The sequence below is a fragment of the Danio rerio genome, chromosome 22 (assembly GCF_052040795.2).
Source record: "Danio rerio strain M-AB ecotype USA chromosome 22, GRCz13ab, whole genome shotgun sequence".
Lineage (NCBI taxonomy): Eukaryota > Metazoa > Chordata > Actinopteri > Cypriniformes > Danionidae > Danio > Danio rerio.
The window spans coordinates 8,114,514-8,137,692 of NC_141042.1; the positions used below are offsets into that span (position 1 = coordinate 8,114,514).

The 23,179-nt window shown below is 40.7% G+C and overlaps 1 protein-coding gene across 1 annotated transcript; it reads left to right on the forward strand.

Annotated features, from left to right (window-relative positions):
- Positions 1–4,856: 4,856 nt before the first annotated feature.
- On the forward strand, positions 4,857–21,264 carry LOC147838381 (SLAM family member 9-like). Its single transcript, XM_087304817.1, has 4 exons — positions 4,857–4,870; positions 17,190–17,533; positions 17,707–17,997; positions 18,076–21,264. The coding sequence occupies exons 1-4, from the start codon at positions 4,857–4,859 to the stop codon at positions 18,189–18,191; spliced, it is 765 nt and encodes a 254-aa protein (XP_087160943.1). The 3' UTR covers positions 18,192–21,264.
- Positions 21,265–23,179: the final 1,915 nt, after the last annotated feature.

Sequence of the window (23,179 nt, forward strand, 5' to 3'; positions counted from 1 at the left end):
AGTCAAGAAAAGCGGACTTTATCGACTTCGCGCATATCAGTCAGATTTAGCCAGAGGTAGCGCTCCTGGACCACTAATGTGGACATCGTCCTTCCCAACACACAGGCAGCAGACTTAGTTGTCCGAAGAGCATAGTCGGTTGTGGTGCGGAGCTCGCGAAGCAAGCTTGGGTTGGACCCACCCTCGTGCAGCCGGGTCAGCGCCTGCGCTTGGTAGCACTGGTAGGTGGCCATAGCGTGCAAGGCGGAAGCAGCCTAGCCTGCAGACTTGTAAGCTCTGGCTTCGAGGGAGGCAGATAACTTACAGGCTTTGGATGGGAGACGAGGCGGACCCCGCCAAGAAGAGGCGCCAAGCGGACAAAGATTAACCGCAATGGCTCGCTCGACCTGAGAAATCGCTTCATAGCCCCTGGCTGCTCCTCCGTCAAGAGTGGTGAGGGCAGAGGGACATGCAGCGCGGGCAGAAAAAAGTTGCCCTCCAAGACTGCGTGAGCCTACTGTGCACCTCCGGGAAGAAGGGGACGAGAGGCTTCGAAGGCTTGGCCCTCTGGTCCTCTATGTAGCACCCATCTAGTCGGTCCGGCCGCGGAGCTGGGAGATAAACCATCTCCAACACCACGGCTGAAGCAGCCCGGGAAAGCACGGCTAACATGTCCGTTTCAGGATCCGTTTTGACAGCGCTCATCTGCCCGGAGGGTGCGAGCCTGGATCCTTGTTGGACAAGGAAAGCCCACCCTCTGATGCAGCAGTGGACGACTGCACGACTGTGTTGCTCTTTTTGTGAAATTTGCAACTTTATACGCACCGCTCTGAAAGATCAGACCCAAAGAACGCCAGGCAAGGGAGAAGCCCAGCTTGACCATCTGCCGCTGCGTGTACACACTCTGGACCGGGAGACCGCTCTCGTTCACTCGAAATCGCTAGATATCAGCAGGAGGAACCCTCATCGACTCTCTCAGAAGGCCGTAGAAGTCTCTGAAGCGAAAATGATAGTGTAGGCTTCCTTTTCCTGAATTGATTGCAATAAGCTTCAGGTGCCCAAGCTGACGCTGCCAATTTATTTGGCATTTCATTGGCCCGTTTATATAATCTTTCAGAAGATTGGCTTTCTGAACGAAATCCCCCATACAGGTACGTGGATTAAATCCACTTATAGCATTGAAGTTCCCCATCCGAAGGGGTTATATCCTGAGTTATATCCTAAAACACATGCTGTGCCCCATATGGTCTAAAACCAGACAGGTGGGCAAATCTAAGCTTGTTTTTAATAAAACAAATATAAATATGGATATAATAAATAATACTGATAATAATAACAACATTATACAAAAGCAAATTGTCATGAATAAACTGAAAAGCCTCCCAAGATGAAGAAGGCATGAAAGTATGGTTTTTATATTTATGTAGGCTAGAAAATAATGTAATATTTTAATCCTTTATATTTATATCCTATATATATATTCTTATTATATCCCATATATATATATCCTTAATATTTGAATCCTTTTCATTTGTAAAGATATTTGCGTATTGCTGTACATCCTGTTTGTATTAAGCAATGTGTAAGCAAGGCACACAACTAACATGCTCTGCACTAGACTTTAGACTGGCTTTGTTCTGGTCTATAGATCAGTCTATTTAAGTTTTTTTAAAATAGCGACGCGCCAGCAATGCACCTCAACACACCTCCATTTTTATGGCCCATTTCCACTGAGTGGTACGGTACGGTATGGTTCGGTACACTTATATGGCTGTTTCCACTGTCAAAAAGCGTAACGAACCAAACCGTACCATACCACTTTTTCAGCACCCTTTCGAAAGGGTCCCAAATGGGAGATAGCAGGGTAACAAAAGGTGGAGCTACACATGCAGCTAAACGCTGATTGGTTACAGAGATACGTCAAGAGCTTGTGGAGCTACACAGAATGAAAACAAAGGAACCGCCATGTTTTTTTTAAATACAAAGCTGAGACATTACATGGAAATACTACATGCATTTATTAACGAGCTATGGATGACCCGGGCTCAAACAAACCTTGACGTCGTCTCGGCGAACAGACACAAAGCCAAGAAGAAAATCGCTCGGTATACGCTTTCTTCCGGGAGCTCGCGAACGCTTCTATATTTGATATAACGAACTTCTTGAGCTGATGATAATAATGTGTGTGTGATTATTGAAGTGTCTCTGTCATCTGATCCATTCAGAAAGTAAGAAGGAAAGAAAAGGACAAGTGCCAGAGTGAAGCGTGAGTGAAACGCGGAAAAAAAGAGATGCCGTCAAAACACAGGAGCACAATTGTTTTAGCAACCTGAATCATGAACAAACTACCATGTTTATCTTCGCCTTTTGGACTATTATGAATTGTGACTATTATGAACAGAATGACTCTCTGACAGAGCTTACATGTGCTGCTGAAGATTACACACACAGATGAGAGGTTTGCGCTGACTGTGGGCTATTTTCCGTGTGTTTTTGAACTCAAATAAGTACTAAATGCATGACGTGTGTAATTTATCTGTAATGAATAACATATCGGAGACTGTAAGGGGCGGTATGTGTTCATATATGTTGCATTTATGTATTTATTTAATATAATTACAGACGTTACAGTCATTGATCCGCAGTTATAATCAACTCATGTTCATAAAAAAGTTAGTAATGAACATTTATACACAAGTATTTATGTGTGTAAAACGTCTGTTTTGGGAGAAGTGCTTCTCATATTATATGTAAGCGAGCTGTACAGCTTTACCGTAGACTGTTATTCAAACGAGCATGATATAGCCTTAAAGTTTGTCATACACCATGCCCACAAAAAGGGTACCCTTTGTGGTGGAAACGCAAGCCTGATAAAGGTGACCCATACCGGCCCGAACCGTACCGTACTGTACCAGTCAGTGGAAACGAGGCATTAGATCAGAACGCCTATGGGTGCACATTTAATCGCAAATGCATTTGCTCTTTAAACAGCGTGGCGCAAAACGTCAAAACGACTCTTGCGCTGAGCTAAAACTAGCAAACAACAACTGCGTCGCGCCTTGAATCACATTGCACCGGGTGTATGATAGGCCCCGATATCTTTAAAGGGTCACGAAACACCAAAACACATTTTTTGAGATGTTGACAGTCATATATGGGTTCCACACTGCTAAAAACACTATTAGGACACATATAATTCACAAAAAAGTTAAACTTTGTTGTTTTTGTGTTATTTTAAGCAAATACGTTCTTCCGGTTTAAAATGAATTTTTGAAGCTGCGCCACGCCGATTAGATACTTGCATGTATTCCAACATGTAGACTGGCTGTCTGTACCTGCGAGTACTTCGTGACATCTCTGAGTGTGCTGCATTCATTCATGAGAAAGACTTGGTTCAAACCAATCAGCGCGCTCTATTGTGTATGCGGTGCAACCTCAATAATATGCATGATAGCTTCGAAGACTGTTTGTACCTGTACAGTGTTCAGAATGCAGAGAGACGCCACGTTGTGTTGCAAGTGGTAGAGGAAGAATTGTTTAGAGATATAGATGTGGGTCATCAGTGTTGCTTTTATAATTTGCTGCAAGAAAGGTTTTTGTTGTCATTTTCTCTCTATGAGAGCGCAGCTGGACGAATCACGTGTGGATTACAGTGCACGCGACACGCAACAAAAGTACGTGCCTATGGAACATTTTTTTACCCGAGAGCTTTTCTCATCTGGAAATGGTAAAATCCAGAATTGCCGCTCGTCTCTTCCTAATAAACACGCATGTCCAGTTGGTGTTGATTGTCCTGTCTCTACAGATTTGGTAAGTTAGCGACTATTGGTCTTTGTTTGTTTATTCAGATGGCAAAGTTAGTTGGTATCTTCAGCAGTACTCTTTCAGTGTTTAAAGACCTACCTTAGTCAAATGATTTCTAAGTTACTAAAGTTTACAGTATGTTACAATATTATGGACTGAAAGATCTGCTGTAAATGCTGCTCTCTAAGTGTAAACATGTAAACACAGCAATCAAACTATTACCGTCGTGTTGAATTTTTGCCGCATTTTGTGACAGGATAGTCTATACACACACAGGACGTTCTGACGCTACCTACCGAGTGCATCTAAGTTACAGAGAAATGCGGAGGGTTTTTTTCTCGCATTCGTCGTGCGGTATCAAACATTGCATTGAAAATCAAATATCTTATTTGTCATGATGGGCATGAATGAAATTCCTGAATGAAAATGCCAAACTGCAGTTAAAGTCCACCATTTAATAATTTGGCTGATAATTTGATTACTGATGTCCATGTAAACACAGTCACTGTCTTCCTCCCCTGCATCTGTGTGTTGTTTTGCCTCTGTGATAATTAGCGCTTGCTGAAACAGACACTCCCATTTTGACGCAAATTTTTATGCACCTTCCCTCTTTCCCTCCTCCAACACTCTCACCTAAACAGAGCTAGACACACCCACTTTCCTGACTTTTTTCAAACTAGAGGTGTGAAAACACTCTGATGAAACAGGGTGGGGTTTGTGGCCCTTTAAAATACAACCTTTTTTTTTCCTCTCCAAAAAAATGTTTTAGTATGATCATTGTCTTTCAAGCAATTGGGGAAATTAGGGAAAAAAGTAATTAGAAAATATCTATTTTCCTGGTAGTCAGGAAGTTAAACATGTAGGTCATGATGAGTAAACAGGTGTCAGTCTCTAAAGTGTGACGCCCACTAGAGGGGTTTACTGTCACTGACTGCAGAGCTTCAATAAACCTCCTGCAGACCAGCAGCTCTCAAGCTCTTCTGTTAGTTCCTAGTAAGACATTTTTACAATTAACTGTTCAGTGAAATCCTCAAGAAAATGCTGGATGTGTTTATTATCTTCTATTTGTGCTCATGGACTCTGACTGGTAAGGTTTATTATTTTGATTATTAGGCTTAGTTCTGTGTACAGCATAGTATAATTTGTCCACCAGCACTATTCTTCATTATTTGCATTTATTTTATTTTGGCCTACACTAATTCTAATCTCACCAATATACTCATTCATTTGTTGGTTATGTTGGTGTTTTGAGCATATGAAAGTTTTTATTTTTATTTTTTTATTTTTTAGTATTGTATAACATGTCTTTATTAAGTTTTATAAGGTTTTACAATAAATCAAACCCCCAATAGCCACACTTTACCCTAGACAGGTTTATGGGGGAATAACAATCATAAAAACTAAATATAAACTAAATTTAAAAACAATTATTAAACTAAACTGAAATGAAATCTAATCGGACACTATTTCACATTTCACAACTTCAAACTTCAATAGCTTCTTCAATATCTCCATTTGCAGAAATTTAATTATTCTCCAGGATATCACAAAATTCAGAGGATTTTTTTCACATATGTGAGCTTTTAAGGAGCCAAACGTTAGAACTGAACATTTTTGCGGGTTCAAGCTTGTTTTCTATAATTTTAGACAGGGTTGGGTCGGGCTCGGGCTTGCAGTCCGGCTTGCACGGTAAATGAACGATCATGTGATGCATTTCGATTAATGTTAGAAAGTAATTAAATTGTTTGTTAAAACATTAAAACCCATCCCTGCAAAGGTGAAACTAATGATGATGGAGAAGTCAAAAAGAGCTAATTTTGTGGAGTGGGAAAATGTACAGCATTCATAGTTCAATGCATTGTTTGGGAAAAGAACGATGTAGTGGCGAGTGTTTGCCAAAACCCGCAGTTTCTCTGTCGCAGACCCATTGTTTGAACCACGTTAGTTATACTACATCTACCTCCTGTGACCATCTCCCCTGAAAATTGTGATGTTTGTGTACGGTCCGGGGGGTTCAATTTCCCTATACGAAAGTGTATGTGACAAATAAAGGCCTGATTTGATAACATAAAACACCCATAATGTTACTCTAAACTGGGTTTAGTAACAACTTCTGTAAAGAGGAACCACATCCTTTCTTTGTGCAAATTATATTGTTTTAAATGCACATGCATAAAAAAAAAAAAATCTACTATTAGTTTTGGTAAAAACATGCACTCGCTTCCCATACTCATAGAAATATATGTAAATGGCAGATTTAGGACCTATGTTTTCTTTACAAATATTATTGAGAACATTACATATTCTATTCTAAAACATAAAATCACTTACAAAAGCTAACATCTATTCTGATATCATATATAAATTATATAAATAAATAAATAAATAATGAGGCTATTTATTGAGAACTGAAATGTAATATTTATTATTAGGAAATGAAAAAAATCCTACTTTAATAATAATATTAATGATGATGATCACGATTGTAAATATTGTTTATTTATTTATTTTTTAAAGTCTACTTTGACAATTTGACGCATGCAAACCACTGCAGAAATGTTCTAGCCAACAGACCCATAAAAAAAATAAATATACTAGCTTTAGAGACGCAACTTAAATTCCGCTTGGTTTTGTTCAAAACGACATCAATGTTTTCAAAGTTCATTGCGAAGAGAGCGCAATTGTAAACATGAAGATTGTTAAAACCAAACTTTAAAAATACTTGGTAAGCAAATTACTGTACACCTAAGAGTGATGACATTAATGCTTTTTAAAAAAAATCCTTCCAAGTTTAAATGTTAGAATGTTCTAAAATTAATTGGGCATAGGGGCAATAACTGGCAAAAGAACACAGCCAGGAACTATGTTTCTAATTACAGCTCCAGAAGTGTAGTTGCAAGTGCACAAGTTTTCGATGAACTTTGCGAATGTTCGTTAGAACGACGGATTTGAAAAACGCCAAATCAATAACCTATGTTTGTAACAACAAAACTTGCGACCTTAGCTGGCTAAATATGATTTTCGGAAACGCGGCTGAGCTATCATAGTACGTTGCTTCGTTTGGGAAAAGAAAGATGTAATGATGAGTGTTTCCCAAAACCCATAGTTTCTCTGTTGAAAATTCAACATTTGAACCATGTTAGTATAATGTAATGATGCTTTAAACGGGATGGAGTAACACGTTCTTTAGAGAAGAACCCCATAATTTCTTTGTGCAAATAATATTGTTTTACACGCACATGCATTTAAAATAAAATCCAATAATAGTTTTGATAAAAACATGCACTCGCTTTTCAAATTAATTGAAACGCATGTAAATGGCAGATATAGGACCTGTGTTTCCTTTACAAATATTATTGAGAACCTTACATATTCCATTCTAAAGCATAAAATCACTTACAAAAGCTAACATGTATTCTATTATCATATATAAATTATATAAATAAATAAATAACGAGGCAAATTTTAATGAAATAAAATGTAATATTTATTAGGAAATTTCAAAATCCTACTTTAATAATAATATTGATGATGATGATGATGATTATTATTATTATTATTTTTAAGTGAAATATTGTTTATGAATTTATTTTTTATTTTTTTAGAAGTCTACTTTTACAATTTGACACATGCAAACTACTGCATAAATGTTCTAACCAACAGGCCCATGTTATATACAGTACAGATACTTACTTTTTTTGTTTTCACAAGCTTTAGAGATGTAACATATTCTGCTTTTAAATAATAGGTAACCAGCTTTCATCATGAGCCACGGCAGTTTAAAATGACATCAATGTTTTTAAAGAGTACTGCGAAGGGAGCGCAATTGTAAACATGAAGATGGCTAAAACTGAACTATAAAAATGCTTTAAAAGCAAATTACACCCAAGAGAGATGACCTTAATGCTTTTTTTTTTTTAATTCTAAGTTTAAATGTCAGAATGTTCTAAACAAACAAGGTATAGGGGAAAACTTGGATTAGAACACAGCCAGGAACTATGTTTCTAACTACAAAGGTGTAGTTAGACGCAGAGACTCAGTTTGCAAATGTTCGTTGGAACGATGGATTTGGGAAACAGCAAATCTTCTGTAAGTCCATATATTTGACTAGACACTTCTATACAACTTAAAGTGAAATTTAAAGGCGTAACTAGGTTAATTAGGTTAACTAGGCATGTTAGGATAATTAGGCAAGTTATTGTATAATGATGGTTTGTTATGTAGGTTATCAAATAAAAATCTAGCTTAAAGGGGCTAATAATTTTGACCTTAAAATAGCTTTCAAAAATAATAACTGCTTTTATTATAGCTGAAATAAAACAAATAAAAAAATTCCAGGAGAAAGAATATTATCAGACATACTGTGAAAATTTCCTTGCTCTGTTAAACATCATTTGGGAAAAATTTTAAAAAGTAAAATTCAAAAAGGGCTAATAATTCTGACTTCAACTGTAAACGATTAATTCTGGAAACAAAAGAGATGTGTGCATGTGCACATTTGAATAATGTTGGACTGTAAATGGGTTCTGGCTTTTAAAAAGCTGTCAACAAATTAGGCTTGTCGGGCTCGGGCCGAATTCTGTCGGGCATAACTTTTATCTCCCGATTACAGCTCTACCAAAAATGTTATTAGGTTTCTCAACCAAAGTGGAGGGGCGATTAATATTTTTCCAACACAAAGCAATTCAATATCTTGCTTGTATTAAACATAAATAAAAAAATTCTTTGTTTAGTAGACAAAGCACAACTGTCTTCATGCATATCAACATACATAATCCTGTGCATAAGGGAATTGGAATGAAAATAAATTGAGAAATGTATTCAAATATATTCAAGTCTTAATACAAATCTTTTAATCTTATTATGCCCTTTTTTATTCATATTTAAACCCCATATAATTTTTAGCGGGACTAAAATTATTATTTCCCTATATAAGGGAAATGCAAGAAAGCTTTGGGAGGTCTTCAAAATATTTGTGTGCTTTGTGCTAAATTACAATAGTTTTTTTTTTTTTTTTTTAAGAAATGGATTATCTGTCTTTTGTTTTAGCTTTTTAAGGGTTGCCGATTATATATATATATATATATATATATAAAAAAAAAAAAAAACCAAGAGTCAGGCCTTTTCCTGCCAACTTTTCAACATGCAACCTAGCAGCTTCACTACAGAACCTGTACAATGTAGCTTTTTACTGAGCAGCACAATAGCACCAGACAAATTTTGGTAATTGGAGCCCTCCCATTTCATAGGGCAGATACAGTAAAGAAAGTCTCAGTCTTGTCTTCCTGTTATTCCAAGTGAAAATAGGAAGACGTTTTCTTATTCTTAAAAATAATGTAGGGGGAGGGGGAAGTGATACTAATTGGAAAAATATATCACAATGTAGGTAATATTCTCATAATCACATTTATTCTTCCCATTAAAAAGGAGGCAGTGTCATCCATCTAGTCGTTTCTTCAGTTAATTTGGTTACAAAGGGTTCCTAATTTGTTGAACTAAAGCGGTTAAGAGGTTATTTTGATTCCTAAACATTCAAAACCATTTAAAGTGTTTATAAATGGGTGAATAATTTTAGGATTGAATCTCTCTTGTTCATTGAGAAACATAATTTAAGACTTATTTTTGTTTACTTTAAATCCAGAAAAATAGCCATATATAAATACCATGAATAGCTATTTCCAGGGACACCATACCTAGTACAAAAAGTAGAGATACAATTGGTGAACCCTGTCTTGTGCCACGACTAAGACTAAATCAAGTGTGCCGCAAGCCTGCGTTTGAGTGAAGGTCTCGGCCGTTAGATCGCCCCCTGGGGGCTGGCTGCAGTACAAGTCATAAAGCCCGCCTCCTCAGTGTTAATGAAGGAGACTTGAGCCCAAATAAAAAAAAATATTACACTTGCAATAAAATGTCCCGAAAGATGGTTCTGTTCGATTAAGGCACTGATTATTGTGCTGAAATAGGTGCAGATCTTCATTTTTGTAAACAGTTTGTTTTTAGCAGTAATTTAATGCTGGGCGTGTCATCGTGATTGACAGTTGTGATTGACAGTTTCTCAAAGCAGCGCGTCTGAGCTTCGGCAGAAGACTGAAGTGTTATTTTTCGATATCTGTGTTATTTTACCATGACAAAATGAGTTCAGCAGTAAACTATAGTTTCTGACATACATGATCCTGGTGGAACACTGTTTATTCGCTAAGGTCAGGGCTTTTTTTCGTGCTTTATTAGTTTGCTGATACACGCCTAACCACCCAGATAGCACCCAGTTCCGGCTAGATTCTCGCCTGCCAGAGACTTACCCCTCAGAGCTCAGACTGACTAAGTTACCTCTGCTGGACCTACTCCGGATGCCTGGACTCACTGCCCGATTCCAGCCCGAGTCAATCGAGCCAGATGCGGCGGCCGAGCGAGCCGGCGCTGCCGCCTGCGAGCCAGAATCAGCCCGCGACGCCGCGAGTGGGTTATGCGCTGCGGCCCGGAGCTGGCGCTATTGAATATATAAAATCCTCATATTTGTTAACGTTATTACATCCATTTGTGTTGATATGACAGCAAACGCATTCTGAGAAGTTCGGGGGGCGTGGTTGATTTTACATAAAGCGTTTGATTGGAAGCTCGACTCTGCTCATTTTCGCGGCTCCTCCTCTGGCTCCATCAGACAGTCCTTCTGCGCATGTCAAGGCTCCAATTTCAGCAGTCTTTTGCGACAGTTTGTGCCCGTCAAGCAGGCGTTTTGCCCTCAAGGCGTTCAATGGGAAAAGGGGCTGTCGCGTCGTCCATATTTTTTACAGTCATTGGACTAAATGAAGACAATACTATGTTCTTAGAGGGAACTTTTGCAGAAGAGTCAACTAAAAGAATTTTCATCCATCTCTGAAACTATTCAACAAATCCAAATCTTACTAACTCCTCCATTAAGTATGGCCATTCTAATCTGTCAAATGCCTTTTTGGCATTGAGTGACAGAATGGCCGTACTTAATGGAGGTGTTCGTAAGATTTGGATTTTGTGAATACATTTTCGCAGATGATTTTTTAAATAGATGGAAAGATTGAGGGCTTCATCTCCTGCATGCACTATTAAAGACTCTCCTTGATTTTTTATAAAGCCATTTTGGTCTATATGTAGCAATTGAGGTAAAACCCTCTCAAGCCTCATTTCCAGAGCTTTAGCAATTACTTTGGCATCTGCATTTAAAATGCATTGGCCTGAATAAACCACATTCCACAGGTGATTTTCTAGGCATCAAAATTAGAGTGATAGCGGCATTTCTCAACAAAGTAGGAAGAAAACCTTGTTTAAAAGCTTCCATATACATATTGTCACGGTTGCAGGTTTGTGCGCTTCTCCGGAGTGTATGTTGATCACGTGGGTTTGTTTTGTTTTGGTTGTCCATGTGGATTTGTTAGGCTCACGTGTTATGACGTCATTCAGTGGGTCTGATTAGTTCGCCAGCTGAGGCTCATCATGGTGCCTATATCTGGGCGACGCTTTTGTGTGTCTGTGTCAGTTCGTTGTTATCACTCATGTTTGTGTGTCTGTGCTCAGGCCCTGCGGAGTAATCTGGATCTGGTTTTCCCCGTTCTGTTTCCTGCCCTGCGTCCTGCGTCCGTCTAGCCTGACACTATTTGTATTTGTCTTCACAATAAACTTGTACACTTGCTATTGGATCTTCTCTGACTCTCACTGAAACGTAACAGAACGAACTGACCTTTTACATGGATCCAGCGAGTGTTTCCCAGATCTCCGAGTTCGTCTCCCACAGCAACGCTCGCATCGACCGTCAGGATGAGGCTCTGGCCACCACGGCTCAGGCGATCCAGGCCCTGGTTGGCCAAGTTTCCTTGCTCACATCCCAGGTCCAACAACTGGTTACTCGTGCTGCACAGGCTGATACTCCACCTGCCCCCGAGACTGCACCGACCCCGGAAGTGTCACCAGCGCCTGCGGTTCCTGTTGAGCCGCGTCTTCCACCTCCGACCAGCTATTCTGGAGAGCCTCTCTTGTGCCGATCCTTCCTGTCTAAGTGTTCCCTTTACATCTCACTGCAGCCGTCATTATTTTCCTCTGAACAATCTAAGGTGGCATTTGTCATCACCCTCCTTTCGGGAAAGGCGGCTCAGTGGGGAACTACAGCTTGGGAACAAAAGCTACCATGCTGCTCTACGTTTGACCTGTTCTCAAAAGAACTTAAGAAGGTCTTTGATCGAGCCGCTTCCGGGAGAGAGGCCGCCCGAGTCCTCGCTGAACTCCGCCAGGGGAATCGGAGCGTAGCGGAGTACTCGATTGAGTTCCGAACACTAGCCGCTGAATGCGGCTGGAATGCGGAGGCCCAGTGGGACATGTTCCTGCACGGATTGTCTGATCGTCTGCAAGATGCGATCTATTCCTTAGATCTTCCGAAGACTCTGGACGAGCTGGTGGATTTGGCCATCTGTGTGGACACCAGACTGCTTCGACGTGAGATTCGCCTGCAGCAGAGCAGATTTTCGGATCCCGTTCCTGACTTTCCGGCATTAACTGCGACACCGGAAGCGGTAAGCGCTGACCCGGAACCCATGCAGCTGGGGAGATCCCGCTTGTCCGTGCAAGAAAAGCGCCGACGGAGAACGGAGGGACTCTGCCTCTACTGCGGAGGGGCGGGTCATCGGGTGGCTTCCTGTCCCGTAAAAGACGACACCCATCAGTAGGTAAGGGGTTACTAATGGGTGAAATTAATTTGGAAAAATCCTCTACGGCTGCCACTTTATTGCCCGTCACTGTATCATGGGGTTCCGGAAGTCGTGACACCCATGCCCTCGTCGATTCCGGGGCGGAGGGAAATTTCATTGACTCCAGTTTCGCTTTCAGTTCTAAACTTCCGGTTATCGCACTGTCACAACCCATTGCAGTACGCGCCCTCAGTGGGCTTTCCCTTCCCACCATCACTCACTCCACCAAACCCATAAAACTTATCACGTCTGGAAATCATGTTGAACACATTTCATTTTTTTTAACAGACTGTTCCAACTCACCGGTGGTTTTAGGACATCCATGGTTAATTCTTCATAAACCTCACATTAATTGGGGTCTTAATTCCATATTTTCGTGGAGTGAGAAATGTCATGAGTCTTGTCTTTCGTCTGCTCGTTCTGCTGTTTCTTGTTCTGTGTTTCAGGAGGAGCGCATGGACCTGTCAAACGTGCCCAGTGAGTACCTCGACCTGAAGAGAGTGTTCAGTAAGTCTCGAGCTGCTTCTTTGCCTCCTCATCGTCCCTATGACTGTGCAATAGATTTATTGCCAGGTACCTCTCCGCCTAAAGGCAAGTTATACTCTCTTTCTATTCCTGAGAGGGAGGCCATGGAGAAATATATTTCTGATTCTCTAGCGGCCAAGATCATACGACCCTCTTCTTCTCCGGCGGGGGCGGGGTTCTTTTTCGTGAAAAAGAAGGATGGGTCTCTTAGACCTTGTATAGACTATCGAGGGCTGAACAGCATCACGGTGAAGAATACGTATCCTTTGCCGCTGATGTCTTCAGCGTTCGAGCGTCTGCAAGGGGCTTCGTTTTTCACGAAATTAGATCTCCGTAACGCATATCATTTGGTTCGCATGAAGCAGGGTCATGAGTGGAAAACCGCGTTTTTGACCCCCAGGGGGCATTTTGAATATTGTGTTCTTCCGTTCGGGCTTTCTAATGCTCCTGCGGTTTTCCAAGCACTCGTAAATGACGTGTTGCGAGACATGATAGATCAGTTTATTTATGTCTACCTGGATGACATTCTGATTTTTTCTCGTTCTCTCCAGGAACATGTGCAGCACGTCAGGCGAGTGCTTCAGCGGCTGCTAGAGAATGGGCTTTTTGTCAAGGCGGAGAAATGCGTGTTCCATGCACAGTCTGTTCCCTTTCTAGGACACATTGTGTCAGTCGAGGGGGTGCGCATGGATCCAGAGAAAGTTCAGGCTGTGGTGAATTGGCCAATCCCCGAGTCTCGTAAGGCCCTGCAGAGATTTCTGGGCTTCGCTAATTTTTACCGGCGTTTTATTCGCAATTTCAGCCAGCTCGCCGCCCCTCTGACGTCCTTAACCTCCGCCAAGACGCCTTTCAGGTGGTCGAGTGCAGCACAGGTTGCATTCACTAAACTAAAGAGCCGCTTTGTTTCAGCTCCTATTCTGGTGACACCTGATCCAGCCCGGCAGTTCGTGGTGGAGGTTGACACGTCAGAGGTGGGCATGGGCGCGATCCTGTCCCAGCGCGCAGCCTCGGATGACAGAATACATCCGTGCGCGTTTTTCTCTCACCGATTATCTCCCGCTGAACGAAATTACGACATTGGTAATAGGGAGTTGTTGGCTGTCAAACTCGCTTTGGAGGAGTGGCGTCATTGGTTGGAGGGTTCGGGGGTTCCCTTTATCGTTTGGACCGATCATAAGAACCTCGAATACATCAGGTCCGCCAAACGACTTAACTCCAGGCAGGCTCGGTGGGCATTATTTTTCGGACGTTTTGACTTTACCATCTCATATCGACCGGGTTCTAAAAACATCAAACCCGACGCGTTATCCCGTCTTTTTGATTCTTCCGAGCGCAATACGTCTCTTGAGCCCATCGTTCCCCAGAGGATTTGTATTTCTGCAGTAACATGGGAGATCGAGAGCAGGGTCCGCACAGCCCTGGATGGGGTAACGCCCCCGGTCGGATGCCCACCCAGTCGTTTGTTTGTGCCGGAGGAGATTCGGTCTGACGTCATTCGGTGGGGACATTCCTCCAAAGTGGCTTGTCATCCTGGGGTGAGTCGTACATTATTTTTGGTTAAACAGCGGTTTTGGTGGCCAGCTATGGCACGGGACATACGCGAGTTTGTTTTGGCCTGTTCTGTTTGTGCTGTTTCTAAGACTTCTAATCGCCCCCCTGCTGGACTCCTTCAGCCGCTGTCAGTGCCTTCGAGACCCTGGTCGCACATTTCGCTAGATTTCGTCACTGGTCTCCCGCCATCTGGTGGCAATACGGCTGTTTTGACCGTTGTGGACCGGTTCTCGAAGGCTACTCATTTCATTCCTCTGCCCAAATTACCCTCAGCCAGAGAGACAGCGGATGCTGTTATTAATCACGTCTTTCGCATTCATGGCCTCCCGACGGACGTGGTTTCTGACAGGGGACCCCAGTTTGTCTCTAAATTTTGGAGAGAATTCTGTCATTTATTGGGAGCGACTGTAAGCCTTTCTTCTGGTTTCCATCCTCAGAGTAACGGACAAACAGAGAGGGCCAATCAAGATCTCGAGCGTATGTTACGTTGTTTGGTTTCCCAAAATCCCGCCTCTTGGAGTCAGCAGCTCCCATGGGTGGAGTACGCACACAATTCATTACCAGTGTCGGCTACGGGCCTCTCTCCGTTTCAGTGTAGTTTAGGTTACCAGCCACCAGCTTTTCCCAGTCTGGAATCCGAAATCGCGGTCCCCTCTGCCCACGCCTTTGTCCAGAGGTGCCGACGCACTTGGAGCAGAGCCAGACAGACCCTCCTCCAAGTGGGTGCGCGCACCAAGGCTAAAGCCGATCGCCACCGGTCGAAGCCTCCCGTTTACGTCGTCGGTCAAAAAGTGTGGCTTTCAACTAAGAATATTCCCTTGCGTTCCGTATGTAATAAACTTGCACCTAAATTTATTGGCCCATTCACTGTCATCAAGATCATTAGTCCGGTGGCAGTCCGCCTCAAACTTCCTCCAGCGTACAGGAGAATACATCCCGTGTTTCATGTTTCCAAATTAAAGCCCGTTTTTCATACGGCCATTAACCCGCCCACTCCGGTTCCCCCCCCGCCGCGTCTCGTAGATGGGGAGACCGTTTATTCGGTTAAGCGCATTCTGGACTCGAGACGGAGGGGACGAGAATTTCAGTACTTGGTGGACTGGGAAGGTTATGGTGCGGAGGAGAAGAGTTGGGTTCCTGCAAAGGACATATTGGATCACTCTCTTATCGATGATTACAATCGCCAGGTAAGCTCTTCTGGAAGCACCAGGAGGTGCTCGTAGGAGAGGAGGTAATGTCACGGTTGCAGGTTTGTGCGCTTCTCCGGAGTGTATGTTGATCACGTGGGTTTGTTTTGTTTTGGTTGTCCATGTGGATTTGTTAGGCTCACGTGTTATGACGTCATTCAGTGGGTCTGATTAGTTCGCCAGCTGAGGCTCATCATGGTGCCTATATCTGGGCGACGCTTTTGTGTGTCTGTGTCAGTTCGTTGTTATCACTCATGTTTCTGTGTCTGTGCTCAGGCCCTGCGGAGTAATCTGGATCTGGTTTTCCCCGTTCTGTTTCCTGCCCTGCGTCCTGCGTCCGTCTAGCCTGACACTATTTGTATTTGTCTTCACAATAAACTTGTACACTTGCTATTGGATCTTCTCTGACTCTCACTGAAACGTAACACATATCTAGTAAATGAGGTATTATTTTCCCTTTAAATTCCTTTCTCAATTAAATGCCCATCAGGACCCGCCGCTGGACCACTCCTCATACTAGGAACAGCTTTAGAAAGCTCTTCTAATTCTAATTACCCATATAGTTTCTTCAGTAAGAGAAGGCATATCTAATCCGTCAAAAACATTATCCTGATTAGTAGCTTGTAGCGAATACTGATTGATATAGAGACTTATAACATGTAACAAGTGTTCTTAATCTCAGCTGGATCTTTTGTTAACCCCTTTTTCATTCCTAATTTCATTAATGGATCTCTCTGATGTTAATTTCTTAATCTACCAGGCTAATGTGGATAGTTCTCCATACTCTGCTTTTAGAGCTAATAATTTCTGTTTAGTATGTTTGGATTTATCTATAGTTGTTAATTTCTCTAAATCTCTGATTTCAGTATTTAAATCAATCATCTGTTGTTTAATTTTAGAGCTCGTATAACCAATCATTTGGTTATATAACCATACACTAAAAAAACGACTTTTGCTGCTTTTTTTTTTCAAATTTATCAGCTGAAACAACACAATTATTGGCGTCTTTTCAAGGACAACTTAATTGTTTTATGTTCAATCCACTGAAATTTGTAAAAATTAGTAAGCTGACTTTATCAAATTGTTTTGGGGCAACATGAAGAAATTGTGTGGAACACAACATTTTTAAGTAGTCGAATGTACACCATAAATATACATCTGTTACGTCTACTTAAATGAATTGTGCAAACTTGCTGCCTTAATTCAATTAAGTAATTCGAACTTTATTGTTTTAGGATTTGTTGATGTCTTTTTGAGGACAACTAAATTGCTCTTCGTTCAATCCACCTAAATTTGTAAAAAATTATCTATTTGTGTTGGGGCAACATGAAGAAATTGTGTGGAACACATCATTTTTTACAGTGTATGAAAAGTTTAATTGAATTGATGCACTGTTATATTTTGAACAGTTGCAAGTCTTTGGCTGAGGAAGTTTGTGTGTGTGTTTATCAGGTGTGTTTGGTGTTGAAGTGAAGTCTGTGTTGGCGACTGAAGGAGATTCGGTCTCTCTACACATCAGCGTTACAGAAGAACAGAGAACTGATGAGATCGAGTGGCGGTTTGAAAATAATATTCTGATAGCTAAACTGAACAGAATTATTAATAAGAGCACATTGTATGATAATGCTGTTAATGGGAGATTCAGAGGGCGACTGAAGCTGGACAGTCAGACTGGATCTCTGACCATCACAAACAGCAGAACCACAGACTCTGGACTTTATAAACTAACCAACACGGACAGCAAACCACTCTTCATATTCAAATGTACTGTCTATGGTAAAGTATTACTTTCATCTTCATATTTATAAATCTGTTGAGATCATTCTCTGTCATAATTACTGAGAATATTACGAAATGATAGAAGACTTTATTCACTACACTGATATCATGAAATAGACCTATAAATTTAACTTTATTTATTCTCGAATTAATTTTGTAATATTTTTCAGCCCCTCTGCCTGATACTGTAATTAGCAGAGACTCTTCAAACAAAAGAAAATCATCATCATTAGCAAGCCATGATTGTTCAGTGGTGTGTTCAGTGGTGAATGTGAGAGCTGTGAGTCTCTCCTGGTACAAAGGAAACACTGTATTGTCCAGCATCAATGTGTCTGATCTCAACAAGAGCATCTCTTTGCATCTGGAGTGTCTGGATGATTCCTACAGCTGTGAAGTGAAGAATCCCATCAGCAACCAGACTCAACAACTCAGCAACACTGATCTCTGTCAGCCATGTGCAGGTACAACAGCAGTGAACTTACTGGCCACCAGGGATTTGTTCAACCATTGAATAACCCTTTTTTTCTGTCTGTCCACAGAACCAGTCCACTGCTGTGGTTTTACTGAAATGTTGATCCGATTGGTTCTCTCTGCTCTAGTGGGTGTGGCTACAGTCACTTTGCTGATTTATGACTTCAGATCCAGACGTCCTTGAATCAATTTCATCATCAAAGACTGATTAATCATACACGAAAAACATTAGATCTCATGATTCAGTTGGCGGTTTAAAGAATGCAAAATGTTTCAAATGATTTTAAAACAAGGTTATAATTAAGATTTAAATCAAACCTTAAAGAACCAGACATTTAAACAAGCACAAAATGCACTGTAATGCTTATGTTTCATCAGCTGTAGTTTTAATGAGTGGGAACGATTCCAAGAAACAACAGCATGCAGATAAGTGCAAGGATCTAGTATTCAAAATGCATCACAGTTTTTCATCCAAAACAAAGGAAGAATTAGGAATAAAACAAAAGATACTTTCAAGCTTTTTAGGCTCCGATAATGCATGATGTTGATTTTAAATAAAATATTGATTATAGGCCCTGCTATTCTCATAGTTTAGACTCTTCCAGAAAAAAAATAGGTCCTCCCCCATCTGTTTCCTTCAATCACAGCCCCTGTTACAAGTCAAAAAGGCCCCGTTTACACTAGTGCGTTTTAGTTTTAAAATGGCGTTTTAGAATGAAAACGATCCGCGTCCACACTCGCGTTTTACCCAGCGTTTCTGAACAGCTCTCCGTCCACACCAAAACGCTGAAAACGCACATCACGTGACCACACACACACACTTTGTCAAGCGCTGCAGCCCATCTACCCAGATGAGAGCTGTGCTGGTCGGACTTCTCATCAAGCATCTCCCGCTGGATCTAATCTCACTATATTTGCTAAACGTGATATTTCATTCATATTGTTGTCTTTATCTAACGACATATTCCCTGACTTTGGTCATTGGAATCTATTACTTGTTCTCAGGTAACGTGTTTTGGCTGAGCGCAAAGATAAGTTAATGATTAATGTAACCACGTAGCCTATTCTGTACATTGACTGATCGCTTGCCTTTATTTCCTACAATGTATAAACTTATTGTGTGTTATACTTTTATAATTATCGATTATTAAAACTGATATTCAGCAAAAGAGAGGGTTTCGTATTTTCACTGAAATTAAAAGGAGGCAGTGTTGTTATCGGCTCCGTTTTGTTATAAATATCCACACAGTGAAGATGACGCTCATGCAGCACGACGCCTCAACATGTCTGCTGTCTGTTAAGTTGTTAATATTAAAATGAAAATAGGCAGTTCCTTATATCATGTTTACATTTTATTGTTGAGAAAGTGAAACAACGTAGCCAAGGTGATGTGAATGAAGTTATAAAGTACACTGTTCCCTTTGAAGATTTACCCGTGTCCTCGGTATAGTCTGTTTACCATATCAAACTGAGAAGAAGAGATGCAGCCTTGATCAAACTTGCGAAGTCTGAACTGACAAGGAGAAGATGCAAGACTGAACTGTGTGTGTAGGCTACTTAATATTGAGGAAAAGCCCCAATCAGAGAGGCGAATGTCTGCAGCCCCGCCTCCATTTTCAGATGTCTCCGTTTTCCATCATCCACACGGAGATGGAGCAGCAGCGTTTCAGAATGAAAATGGCCTCTCCAGCGTTTTCGAAACGCTCCGTTTTCGGCGCTCGAGAACTCCAGCGTAGTGTGGACGGATGGCGTAACCGTAGCAAAACTTATGCGTTTTCAAACTAAAACGCATTAGTGTAAACGGGGCCAAAGAAAACCAGCTTCTGACTGGATCAGGTGTCAATCTTCACACCTCGTGTTTACGCTGAATAATACCAGTCAATGCCAAGCCAGCAAAGTTTTGATGGATCGATGAAGTAGTCAATCAACTAACCTTTACAGTGATACACAGTTTAAGTAGTTTGCGATAAAATCCTTGCACATTTTTTTGTATATTTCCGCTTCTGCGCACATAGCGAAAGTACTTTGGCGAAGTCTTATCTAGCAAGCTCTAGATCAGCGCAGGGATCAGTCTCCAAAACTCGGGCCTCTCTATCAAGTAAAGTCAACATTAGAACAGTTTTGTGGTCTTCATACTGTTTTGGAAGATTAAAGGCGATGAATGGACGTGAAAACATGGATCAAAAAGCCTGGAATAGTCGCTAATTAAGCCATAGATCCAGAATAAATTGAAATTAAGACATTGATATGTGCAAATACGTCTAAATACCATTTTAAAATGTTTCCTAGACTGCGTAAGCTAAATTACAGTAATATGTTTTAAAAATAGTTCAAATTTGTAGTTTAAGTAAGCCAATACTAATACTTAATTTTTATTCACAAAAAGTCCAGGTGTTTTTTGTTTTTTTAAAATAAAATGTCAATTGGAGACTCCAAATGGACACCAAATGCGGAAATGCCACAAATGTTGATCTGAAGTACTTTTTTTTCCTTGTGTGGTTTTGTAGGCAGAACAGTTTGAGGTGAACAGATATGCATATATGCATTATGTGATTTTGACTCATTTAATTACCAGGTGTCTTTTTGGAGTTTCCAAATGGCTTTTTAGAAAGGATGCCTAGACTTTTTGAAAATAAAAGCTTAAAGAAGCTACATTTTTGGGAGTATCATCATGAAATTTGAATCAAAACATAGTCAGACATTTAGCTTCATTTTTCTGATGTTTCCATGCAATTATCCTAAAAGTCACATCCATTTTTCCTCTAATGAATTTCATTAAAACTAATCGCAATTCACTTTCACCTATATTTTACCATGTTTTACTCTGTTTCTTTAGTACTTTGAGTGCTACTTTATTATTTTGTCCCTTGGGTACCAAACTAGCCAATGTCTAGTTTTAAACAAAACCAGACTTGTAAACATAGAACACAGGGTTCAAGAACTACAGACATTTTTATTTGGGTAAGTCGTTTTCTGAAAAATGCTCAAAACTGGGGCGCAGATAAAAAAGGTTAAATATGCACAAATATAAACAGTAGCTATGTTTTCATCCACCTATTTTTTTGTGCGCATAAAAAATGGCTGATGGAAATCCCAAGATGCGCACAAATTTTGAAAATGTGCATAACTGAGTAGGATAAACCTTTTATTCGATAAGAAAAAATGCTTTTGCGCCCTGCGCTTTGGACTTTGTACTTAGATTGTTAAAATAGAGACATAAGTGTTTAACATTGTTAATAAAGTCTTTTTTGTATCTTAATTGAAGTTGTACATTATTTGTTCTTACCTGAATTGCCTAATAATGCCAGCTTTACTACATGCTCTGTGGAGAATTCTGTTTTAACAAGGTTATTTCATATAACCATGAAATTAACTATCTTTGAACAAATAATTTCTTGACCCAAATATGTCAAGTAAAAGTGTATAGCTTATCTAATAATAATAATTACTACTAATCATGATTCATTATTAATATTTCTTCCCTGAGCTAGTTCACAACAACTGTCCTGGGAAATATCCAACTGATAGTCAAAATTTGTAACAACCAGTGCCGGGAACCGGGTACAACCCCAAATCAGAAAAAGTTGGGACAGTATGGAAAATGTAAATGAAAAAAGAAAGTAGTAATTTCCAAATTTACTTGACTTGTATTTCATTGCAGACAATATGAACACAAAATATTTAATCTTTTGTCTGATTTATTTCATTTGTAAATACCCTGCTGAAAAATCCAGCTTAAACCAGCCTAGGCTGGTTGGCTGGTTTTAGAGGGGTTTTGGCCACTTCCAGGCTGGTTTCTAGCCATTTCCAGCCTGGTCTTAGCTGATCAAGCTGGTTTTTGCTGGACCTGCCTGGTAATTTTCTAGCCTGATCAGCTAAGACCAGGCTGGAAATGGCTTGGAAATGGCCAAAACCCCTCTAAAACCAGGCTGATCAACCAGCTTAAACCAGCCAACCAGCCTAGGCTGGTTTAAGCTGGATTTTTCAGCAGGGTATACATCCTTTCCTGTCATTCAGACCTGAAATACATTCCAAAAAAAGTTGGGACAGGAGCAGTTAAGGACAAGTAATCAGATAAATTGATTAAATGATGATGTGATTTCAACAGGTGATTGTAATTATGATTTGGTACAAAAGCAGCATTTCCCAGAGATGGGTTGCGGCTGGAAGGGCATCTGCTGCGTAAAAACGTGCTGGATAAGTTGGAGGTTTATTCTGCTGTGGCAACCCCAGATTAATAAAGGGACTAAGCCGAAAAGAAAATGAATGATTGATTAAAAAAAGCAGCATCCAAAAAAGGTCTAGTACTTTAGGAGCAAAGATAGACAGATAATCTTTTGTTTGCCAACAAATACAAATAAAGGACAAGAGCACAACCCTAATGCCGAGTTCAGACTGCATGATTTTCAAAGTAGTCGTGTCACAGATGTTTTCACACTGCATGACTATCTGGGCTAGCGTTTCGTCGCTGCTTTGTTTACACTGCAAGATGGATCGGCGACATGGGCATTCACATTGCATGACTTTACTATAGGGAGAATCGCCGACAACTTCGTCCAAACTACTTCTCACAGCCAAAAACATGTAGTATATCTTTTGTTATTAACTACATAATGAGAAAGAAGCCTTTAATGGGGTAGAACATGTACATGTTTGCTCACCTGGGTTTAAAGGGAATTAGCCATTTCTCCTCAACTTAAGTTGATAAAAAAACTATTTTCTTTCTGTATGAAACGTCAAACAGACACGGTTGCTCCTGAGGCCTGTCAAACCTCCACTAGTTTTTCCTCCATTTCGTGGGTCCAAATAAACCGAAAAAGAGCGCTGTTAACTTCTCCCCCAGCCTCCAGCTGGCCTGCAGCAGGTATACACACACGCACACACACAAGTGAAAGCTGCTCTCTCATTGGCTGTAGGCGATGGCTCGTTATTTTCAGTCAAAACTCAATTCACACGGCGTGATTTGAATCGCCGACAGCTCCAGATATTTAGCACGCCAAATATCTCACAGGCATCGGCGACTCATCTGCGATTCTCTCAGATCGAGTCTTTGATAGTTCATACTGTGTGATTGTCACTCATGTGCACGAGCAGCGATTTGCCTGTGATTTCAGGCATTTGTCGGCGATTTCTCAAAACCTGTCGGCGAGCCAAAATCGGGGTTAAAATCAC

What these genes read in the sequence shown, in the direction of transcription:
- LOC147838381 (XM_087304817.1), top strand. An exon ending in ATTCAAATGTACTGTCTATG is followed by an intron (nt 17,534 to 17,706) that starts GTAAAGTATTAC and finishes AATATTTTTCAG; the next exon opens with CCCCTCTGCCTGATACTGTA. An exon ending in TCTCTGTCAGCCATGTGCAG is followed by an intron (nt 17,998 to 18,075) that starts GTACAACAGCAG and finishes GTCTGTCCACAG; the next exon opens with AACCAGTCCACTGCTGTGGT.